Source organism: Hyalella azteca, unplaced genomic scaffold (assembly GCF_000764305.2).
Source record: "Hyalella azteca isolate HAZT.00-mixed unplaced genomic scaffold, Hazt_2.0.2 contig6917, whole genome shotgun sequence".
Lineage (NCBI taxonomy): Eukaryota > Metazoa > Arthropoda > Malacostraca > Amphipoda > Hyalellidae > Hyalella > Hyalella azteca.
The window spans coordinates 46,768-57,082 of record NW_025937057.1 but is presented as its reverse complement, the minus strand read 5'-3'; the positions used below and the strand labels follow the sequence as shown (position 1 = coordinate 57,082).

General features: G+C 37.1%; 1 protein-coding gene across 1 annotated transcript in view; it reads left to right on the top strand.

The window, feature by feature from the left end:
- Window positions 1-4,763, top strand: part of LOC108678863 (transmembrane protein 65) — a 6,687-nt gene extending 1,924 nt beyond the window's left edge. Inside the window, exons 2-6 of the mRNA XM_018167362.2 lie at window positions 2,015-2,137; window positions 2,435-2,473; window positions 2,751-2,818; window positions 3,204-3,407; window positions 3,694-4,763. Coding sequence (XP_018022851.1) covers window positions 2,015-2,137; window positions 2,435-2,473; window positions 2,751-2,818; window positions 3,204-3,407; window positions 3,694-3,831 — 572 coding nt within the window. The 3' untranslated portion in view covers window positions 3,832-4,763. The remainder of the gene's footprint in view (window positions 1-2,014; window positions 2,138-2,434; window positions 2,474-2,750; window positions 2,819-3,203; window positions 3,408-3,693) is intronic.
- Window positions 4,764-10,315: the final 5,552 nt, after the last annotated feature.

The following is a 10,315-nucleotide window of genomic DNA, read 5'->3' as shown; positions in this document are numbered from 1 at the left end:
ACCTTGGCCTGTTGGCCATTATTGAAGGCAATAAGTGCCCTTATTAGCCATCCATTATGATCCATATACTGTTATTGTTAGTAGGCTAATTGCAACATAAAAAATAACACCTCAAAAATACAAAAAAGCTGAAAAAATCAAAAAAATCAAATAAATAAATAAAATCATGAAAAAATCAAAAAAATCGCCAACCCTGAGAAACGCGAGTGTTTGCTAGTATACAAACGATCTCTTAAAACGTTGAATGAGATTTCCCAATCAATCTACTGTACTGTCAATGCCACTAACTTTGTTACAGGCAACAACACATTTTGTCTCCGTCCTTCATAAGTTACGATCTATTTAGTTAACAAAACTAAGCCAAAATTTTGTGGCATGATAGAAAAAGCATTTTAGTTATTGTGTGGCAATCGAACCTTACAAATCATAGTTCGGACTTCGGACCAATATTAAATGGCTTAAATTGACGAGCGGCAAGTAAGGTGCTGTAGCTGCTTAATTGAAGGTGATTTATGTGGCTGTGACATTGACAACGATAAAATTATTATAATTTTAATCATTTTATTAGAGTCTTTACGAAATTACGTGCAAACTACAGTCTTACATGCAAACTTTTCAACTGGTTATCTATTTTTTTCTCAACAAGATGGCACTCAAGGCATCTATTTTTGGCAAGAAATTCACTTAGGTGGACGTCATTATATGCCGCATTAATTTTTTTGCGTTTAATAATTAATCATTTCATCCATGACGTGGTACCAGAGATATGTCTAGATTGAATCAATGGGGCACAAAAGTTTAGTATACATAGATATTGCTTAGTATTACTGCTGCTTTAATAAATCATCGCACGCGCTTCCAAGGTTGTATTGCTATGCAAGCAAATGTGTAGCCTTATATTTATTTTTTTATCTTTTGCGTTCCTTCACACACTGTTATGTAAATGACAACAAATCCCGCCCATTTGGAACACTTTTATGGGTGATTGATAATGAATTTAAGTGTTTCACTAATGTTTCCATTAATTTTAGAACATAGGTATTCAAGTCGACAAATGCTATTTTATGCTATTAGAAAACACAATATCATTAGAAAACATTTTTGAAATCTTATCAGTTATTTGATTTATTAGAACAATGTAATTGAATAATGAAAATGAACTGCAAATAAGTTCAACTGTATGCTAAGTAAATAAGAAAAACCAAGTTTTAATATGAACTAATAACGCGCTGAAAATCATTGATTCCAGAAGCACAGAAACTGTAGTAATTATCTCAGGATTCAGGGCTTTCAAAACGTTTGGCTCTGCAGATCTCTCCCCCAGGTAATGAGATGCCGGGCGTGAGTCCGGACGTAAATTTGTCTGAGACGATAATGAGCACTTGCTGTGGCAACATTCTATTATGTTGCGTTTTCAACATAACCAAATACATTGTGATACTTTTTGCCTATATTAATATGTAATCCTTATTTTTCAATATGTTAATAATATGTTAATACNCTCAATTTCTGTCAAGGATGGTGCGAACGACGGCACGAGAACCATCCCATATGACTGCAGGCAGATAACTGAAGCACAGCGTGATCAGACTAGCTATTTAAGTGTGCTACCCATAATTTAGGCCTATTTTAAATGTTAAGGAACTCCACCACCCCTAACCCTTTCGCAATCTGTCGTGAAGGCATAAATCAATGTACAGAGATGGTTTTGGTACCGTTAGATGCGTCAGAATGTAAGCTTTAAGATGAGTAGGATAAAAACTGAAAAAGTCAAAATTTTCAATTTTGACCCAGACGCTCCCCTTAAGGGCTTTTTATTTTATTTATTAATTTATGCTTTAATTTCAACTGAACTGCCACTGGATTGTTTAAGTATTCTTGAATTTGCAAACAGACAATTGAGCTGGATTCCAAAAAATTTTGTAGGGTAAATTTTATGAAATTTTATTTGCTTATCAATTTCTTGTGGAATTTTAAAATTTAGCATCCATCTTGCAAAATTATCATTCTTCAGATAAATTGGCATCTTGGAGATGGAGGTCTCGATTTGGTCGACCATCTTCTGTGCACAAGCTGGGGGCTGATCCGACTGGCACCTACTGTGCCATTCCTGAAGGATGGCTAAAAGAAAAAGCAGGTAATATTTCAAACAAGTGTTCCTGATGATACCATTTTTAATGTTTGTTCAAGATTGTTGATGGTGACTATAGCCTTGAATAAAATTGATGCTTATATGTAGTCAAGACTTTGCATAAGTATGAGTTACGAATAGCTGTGCAAGAAATTAAAATTTAAATAAGAAAAGTATATAGTTCATTATTTTTCATAGATAATTAATTGAGTTCAGAATAATACCGGTATTGATGCACCATCAAAACTATGTATGGTATCCAATAAAACAGTATAAATATCATGTGAAATGTTCTTTTTGCAGCAGTGGCAGCTAAACCAACTGCAAAGCAACTGCAACAATGTAAGCCACTTAATGAAATAAGCCTTCATTTAACAGTCCCTAATAAATAATGTCAAAGAGTTCTAACAATGAAATAATAATTAATTAAGATATCTTAGTTGGGAAATCTGCATATAATTCATCTGGAAAATGTGGAACATATGGCTACTTTAGAAATTTGAAACTCATAGTCTTTTGATTATATATACGTATATGTGTTCACAAACGTTTAAAAAATTAAATTAATGACGAATTCATGTGAAAGTTTTATTGTGTTTTAACTGGTCTTGTATTGCAGTGGCTCTCTTCAATGCACTGCCCTTTGTTGGCTTTGGCTTCCTTGACAATCTCATCATGATTATTGCTGTAAGTTGTAGCTAATACATTTATTTTCAGTCTGTTTTTGCAATAAATTCTGCAATCATTTATTTCATTGATTAAAAGTTGTCTCTCAAATAGTTTTGTTTTCCTTTAAAGTATCTCTTACCTATTCAAACATTTTGGCTCAAAATATTTAATAGCTGATTCATGTGGTAGCTGTTTGCAGACTACCTATATACACAAGATTTTATTCTTTGTCTTATTCAGAAACATGGCCTCTTAATTTTCACTTAACTAGGCCTCTGTTTTAGAGTGCTTATTTTTTCAGAATTCATATATTTGGATTTATATTAGGAATTCTTGTATTAGGTTTCCAGATTGTTGGTGGGCTATGTGTTTATATTTAGTATCAACAAGATGTTGTCCACAGGGCGACTACATAGACGCGACCATCGGCACGTTACTTGGCATAAGCACAATGGCAGCAGCAGCGCTCGGTAACACCATCAGTGACTTGGCAGGCATTGGGTCGGCCTGGTACGTGGAGTGGGCCGCTGAGAAAATTGGTGTTACTGCTCCACCTTTAACACCTACGCAAATGGAGACGCCTGGAGCGCGATATTCAGCTAATGCCGTGAGTGTTCATTGTAAAATTGCTCTTAATCGTACTAATATCATTATATAAGCGTTTATTCTAGGGGTCATACGTTGCTGTACATGTCAAAACTAAGATGTGGAAATGGCAGAGGTTTGGACTCGCATAATATGGATAGCTTGCAGCCGCTTGTGCACTCAAATGTTAATTTTAAACAATTTCAAGCTGTCTGTTATTCAAATGTTTCCTATAATTTTGATAATATTAAAAAATTGCATTGCCTAATCCGCACAAGCATTATTTCTATGGTAGTATGGTTCCTCAGGGGCGGGCTATTGGCGTGGTGTTCGGCTGCATCCTGGGGATGTTCCCTCTACTCTTCATCACTTGCGGGAAAAATCAAGAGTCGAAAAAAGAAGAAAATGCCAAGCCGCCTGACGTGGTTGACGTTAAAAAGGCGTAGATAACTTAACTTCTCACAAATGTTCTTGAATAACCTTCCACAAGAAGTTCGTTTACCGGAAGTTTAATTTTATACAAATTATATGAAAAGTTAAGTTATTGTATTTTTCGTATGTTTAAGTGACGGTCACGAAGTTTCTCAGTTTTTATTGCGTACTTATTATATTAAAGTCGAATAATCATATGATTTGATTTCAAAACTTTGTTTCATGGCAGGTAGGAAATCGAATTTCGATCGCTTTCGGAGGTTGATTTTTGCAAATTATAATGCGCACGGCTCAGATTTGCTGGATTTATTCATTCTTCTGATGGCAGGGACATAGCTTTCAGAGATCCGTGTGGATCTCTTAGAGTTTTATAACCGCGCTGATCACAAAGAAAATGGAATATGAAAGGAACTGATGTCAGCAATGCAGAGTAAATTTTATTAAGTCATTGAACAATTGCCCCACCAAACTCGACTTATTTTGAGTTGTTTCCGCTATATTAAGAAATGTATTGAAAAAAATTTGAGGTCACAACGTAAAATTTTTACTTGTGCCAACTACCTGTCTAGTCGTCTTTTCATTCATGGTTGCAATCTTCCGCCTTTGTTTGCTCGTGACATCGCTGCCTGAATCACATTGTTGAGACGATCAACTTGTTACTATTGCTGCTTAGGCGAGGCTTTTTCAGGGATCGAAGTTGTTGCTCGCTGTTGATTAGCCCGTCCATGTTGTTATCATACTTGCTAGGCGCGATGCCGAGGCTTGACACATGATCATACTTTGCCGTAATATCTGCTAAAATCGATAATGCTCACGAGAAGTTATAAAAATTCTGTGCAAGTGAGTAGGCTGACAAAATTTAAATGCCGGATATATGACAAACTTAGCTCTCAAACTAATGAAAGCCTATCACAAACGTGCGCGCACATTCTAATTTATTATTGAATTCATTTTATAATATATTATTGTATAGTAATATTACTATACACATTAATATTGAATTTTAAAATTGAATCAAATAAATCTCATTCTTATTGCTCTGTTGAAAACGGTGTCTGCCTATCAGTTCTGATTTGACCGCATTACCATAACAGGGAGGGTATTTTATAAGAACAATTATTCTGTTTTTAAACCATGAGTTTCTTACAGCTTGCATGTATTTATTGAAGGAGACAGCCCGTATCAAGCTACTTAGTCTATCACTTCAATTGCTAATACCATTAACAATCTTCCATGTAAAAAAGCTTCAGTATTTTGACGAGTGTATTGAAATAATGAATAATAAGCATTAATACCAGTTTCAATTAGTTTTATCTTCAGATATTCGGTGTACCTTTAGTCTCTGGTGTTCAGCCATTGATCGATGATCATTCAGCCATTGATTTTTTGATCATTTTAGCGCTGCTTGCCAGTCAAGGTGCATTTATGACACCCAATGCAAGACCATATGTAGCCGTATCTCACACGCCTAAAATTTTACCTTGAACAATAAACTTTTTAACGATCTAATTATCTGTTTTAGGCAATCTTTCCCGAGTGTTTTGGGTGTAACAGACTGAAATCATTCTAAGTATCTGTATGCTTCAGTTGTTACTGATGTACGTAAGTGTCTCTTGATTATTTTTCCACAGACAGTTGTCTGTCAGTAACAATATTTGAACCTGAAATACAAGGAAGCTTATCTTCTGTAGATTTAACTAACTTTATTCTTGTTCTGTTGTTCTGTTTGACGTCGTGTATTCTCTATGTGTCTAAGTGTTTAAAGTGCGTCGTGGTTTAGGATAATTTATAGAGATAAGACTCGGTACAATGTTTAATATTTGTTGAATTGCATTTTAGTTTGGTTATGTAGTATTCACAATGTTTCTTGTTTGTTATTTAAGTCGCGTTGTTTTGAGACGTTGTTAATTTTTAGCCAAGACTAGCGACATTCGAGGCTCCGTGAATCGTGCGTCAGGCTTTTCTTAGTGTATTGTTGTCGTGCCTGGGATCAGCAATTGTTTGTGTTTATCATTTGACTGATGAATCGTTGTTCTATCCCTTGGTGCTAGTAATCTGTATTACCATTGATTAATAGATCTTTAGGACGTGAGGCATGCATGTCAACAATACTAGTTGTATTATTTCGCGCATCTTTCCTATCTAGAAGAGGGGAATGTATATGGACCATAGCTATCATGCTGTCAGGATAAGGTAATATGGATAGAGGTTTAATGAAAGTTGGAGATTGAGTATTGGTGTTGTTACGTTAACAAAGTCTTGCAGCTCCTCGACACATCTAGTCAAATAAGCGACGTAATGTGCTGCTGTTTTCTCGTTACTGTTCTCCTGCCGGCACTTGACTTGTCTCCAAGAAAAATCTATAGCGAAGTCTCGAGTACTCATTCTTCACAAGACAAAATTCCGATACATTAATTCTACGAGCCCAAGACGACGTGGAGAATCGTTCACTATTGGTGTATTTTTTGTGTTTACGAAAAATCCATATGCTGTCTGATGTAATTTTTGAAGTCCTCGAATCAACTGAGCGTTTTTGCGGTTTTCCAGCAAACAAACAAATTTTCGTTCTGATGCAGTGAACGCGCTTTAGCAACGACGCTGATTGGCAGCTATACTCCTGATAGAAAACTTCATGCTCATAGTGGAATATAAAATATCGTCTAGAAACATTTGCATGTTCACACTAACTATGAACACAGTATTTGAAAAAAAATTTCAAAGAGTTTCCATTTCTAAACCAGAAAAAGTAAACTTATGCGAATATGATTTCGTTATGAATACAATTGTCTTTCGTTAGATTCTCGGTCACCCAATGTTTGATCTCGAGAATAGCGCAATATTTTTTCAACACTTAGCGAGTTGTTTTCACTTTGTGGAATAAATAGAATGCAACGGTAGCCTATATTAAAGTTTGAGTAGATATAAATTGGCGATTCTCTAAGCCGTCATGAATTGATATGTTATTTTTTCATTTTAAATTGTTCAATTTTAACTCGAACAAAAATAGAAACTCATACTGAAATTGATTTAATTTATATACTTTGTAGACGGATCATTTCCAGTTAGTCCGTTGTCAAGAATTTGTGATGCGTAGAGTAAAATTTTGTTCATTCTCACAGTAAAAGCAAATCCGTCTGATAATAAATTCCAGTCATGTCTACTCAGTATTTGCTTTCCAATTGCAGCGTATAACATATTGAGTTTTAATTGGTGTTTCTTGTGATTCTTCTGCTCTTACTTCCTTTCCGCTAACGTTTTCGATTCCGTTGCCCCCTTACTTTTGACGCGTGTCTGTGCTCGTCAGAAGTCCTATGGGATTTCGCGCTCCTATGGGGGGATTGTTCCTGAGCGCCCCACCGCTGAATTCGCGGTGACTGACTGCAGGTCTCAGTTGTGGGGTTAAGTTATTATGTAGGCATCCTATTTATGCAGGAATCCTATTATGTAGGATTCCTTAAGTTAAGTTATTAAGTAGGTATGATTCCTTACATTTTCCTTCTCTGCCTCTCCCGTGCGGGTGGCCGACGTCCCGTGTAAGCGACCTCTTGTTCGAGTGTCCTCGTTCCTGTTGTATTTCACCTGTCCCTCCTTGTCAATTCGTCTCTTTGAGATGCTAACGTTGCTTCTTTCGAACCAGCTTCAGCGGGCTGGACAATTGAGATCTTCCGCCCCTTGTGGGTGATGAACAATTTTTGATTTAAGAAACTTCTATAACTGAGACCTTCCATCTCTTTGGTGATGTTCAACTTCGACTTTCGGTGCGAGATAGCTAAATAGCTGAAGCGCTAGTAAACATGTGGCCACTAAACTACCAACTGAGTCTACGCAAGTAATTGAGTAATGTTTTTAGATAAGGAAATAAATCCGTCTGATATTTGTTTACTTCTAACAATTTTGAACACATCTGTGAGGAAGACTCTATCTAGCCATTGTTCCTCTGTTAATCCGAGGACAATTACTGATGTAGTTACTCAGGAAGGCTCGATAGTTAGTAACTTTCAAGTAAATTTTCTTCGTTTATTAGTTAACTAATTGGGTACCCGATCTAAAAATTGTGTAGTTTCGGTTATTGTTTCTTTAGGAAACAACAACCGCTCTTGTAACGCAGAAATATTGGTCTAAACCGTCTGTGTTTTTAGCCTAATCTGAAGAAGGATAGAAACTGCTCCTGAAATACTACACAACCTATTTGGTGTCGACTTGACTATTGATTAAACTACTAGACCAAACATCATTGTATGGTGATTAATATCCCCGGACCTGTTAACTCAGTCGTAAAAAGGAATTAGTTCCAAATGTTGAGTTGTACGTGCGATATGCTCAGAAAAGCCCCGATGTGTCCAAGCATTTATTTAATAACGAGTGTGAACGGAGGAATGTTCCTCGAAAGCTTATATGGAGATTACACTAATCACTGAAAAATGTAAATTATGATACATATTTTTTTGCTGATCAAAAGACACAAAGTAATATTTTTTGAGGTGCTTTGTAGAAAAGGTTTTCAGTGGCCCCGATGTGTCCACTCCTCGCTAATTCATCGTGGAGTATTCCGATCATAACAATCTTATGGCCTGATTCAGATTTGAATGATTTTTCGTCAGAGTGGAACGGAATTAAAAAAAATGTCTACAGTTGTGATAGTAGCATATAAATTCGATAACTTTGGCTTTCCTGTGTACTTGTACCTAGCAAACTTCCATACGTATCGTAACGTACAGGTATTACTTTATAACAATTTTCATAGGTCTCTATAAAGGGGAGTGTAAAGAATCTTCTTTGCCGATTAATTTAATCATGGAGGATAGTAACAGAATACACTGTTATGCCTGTCTCTTATACACATCTAGATGTGTATAAGAGACCTGGGGACACTAACCACTACCTGGGGACACTAACCACTACCTGGGGACACTAACCACTACCTGGGGACACTAACCACTACCTGGGACACTAACCACTTACCTGGGGACCTGTCTCTTATACACATCTAGATGTGTATAAGAGACTTGTCTTATATTGTTGAGGTCTACCTATGATGTCAATTGCAGGCCTCTCTCATCATTGTAAGTGGGAGAACTTGCACAATTGGTGACTGACGATTGACGAAATACTTATTTTCCCCACTGTACAACAACTCTCCACTCTCTAGCAATCAGATCACATGCCACCCGATTTATCGGGCCATTGAAATGATATTACCAGAGTTATTGGAATATTAAATGCCAGCGTTATTTACAGACTCGCAGCTATGCTGACTATAACCTATACGCAAGAGCTCGAAATCAAGCTAAAGAAAGCTGTCGCACCGCTGTAAAAACCCGCGAAAAAGTTATTGCTAAAATTGCAAAAAAGAACCCGAAAGCCTTCTTTTTATACGCTAGGTAGACGTACAAGATAAAAGACGGTATTTCTGAATTGAAAGTAGATCAACGAAAGATATCCTCTGATGAGGGCAAAGCTAACGTTCTCAATCGGTTTTTCAGTAGCGTATTTACTGAAGAGGACTTGAAGAGTATTCCAGCTAATGAGGAGCGCCCAGTCGGCTCTAAATTACCAAGTTTTGAAACAAAATAAGAAAAGGTTCTCAAGCGCCTGATCGCTCTAAATCCAATCAAGTCATGTACACCGGACAGCTCCCACCCCAGATAACTCAAAGAGTTAGCAACTGTCCTAGCCAGCCCTTTGACGTCATTTTTTCGAAAAACTTTGATCGAAGGGATCTTGCCGGCTGACTGGAAAGAAGCTCAAGTGACACCATTGTTCAAAAAGGAGACAAAAACTGCCGGGCAACTATCGCCCTGTCAGTTTGACAAGTGTCGTTTGCAAGGTAATAGAATCTGTTGGGAGGGATCGATTGATCGCTCATTTGACTGCTAATAAACTCCTATCGGACTGTCAACATGGCTTTATTTCCAGAAGATCTTGCACCACTAACCTCTTGCCTACTCTGAATGAATGGACCCGCCTGCTGGGCGAAAGGGAGCCAGTAGATGCAGTGTACCTACCTCGATTTTACCAAGGCATTTGACAGTGTCCCTCATGAGCGGCTGCTGCGCAAATTCAAGTCTTTGGGAAATTAGAATAATGTACTCAAATGGATCAGAGATTTTCTAGTAGTAGTAATGTACTCAAATGGATCAGAGATTTTCTTCTGATACTGACGACGTGTCAGTATTGACGTGTCAGTATTGAAATACTGACACGACGTGTCAGTATTGTATTGACGTGTCAGTATTGAAATACTGATACTACTTCTTCAACGTGTCAGTATTGAAATAGAATAGAAGTGTCGGCACTGAAGAAATAGGCTCATGGCCTGTTGACGATTCTTGTACTTTTCGTGATTTGATTCCACAAGGGATCCGGCCTTAAGAACCCGATCTTTCCATAACTGACGAATTGATTGAGATAGCTGCTGGACTTTTTGCCTGGTCCGTAAGGTGCTAGGCATTTCAAGACTGAACATATGCGTTCCTGCATAGCTTCGTCTAGTCTGTT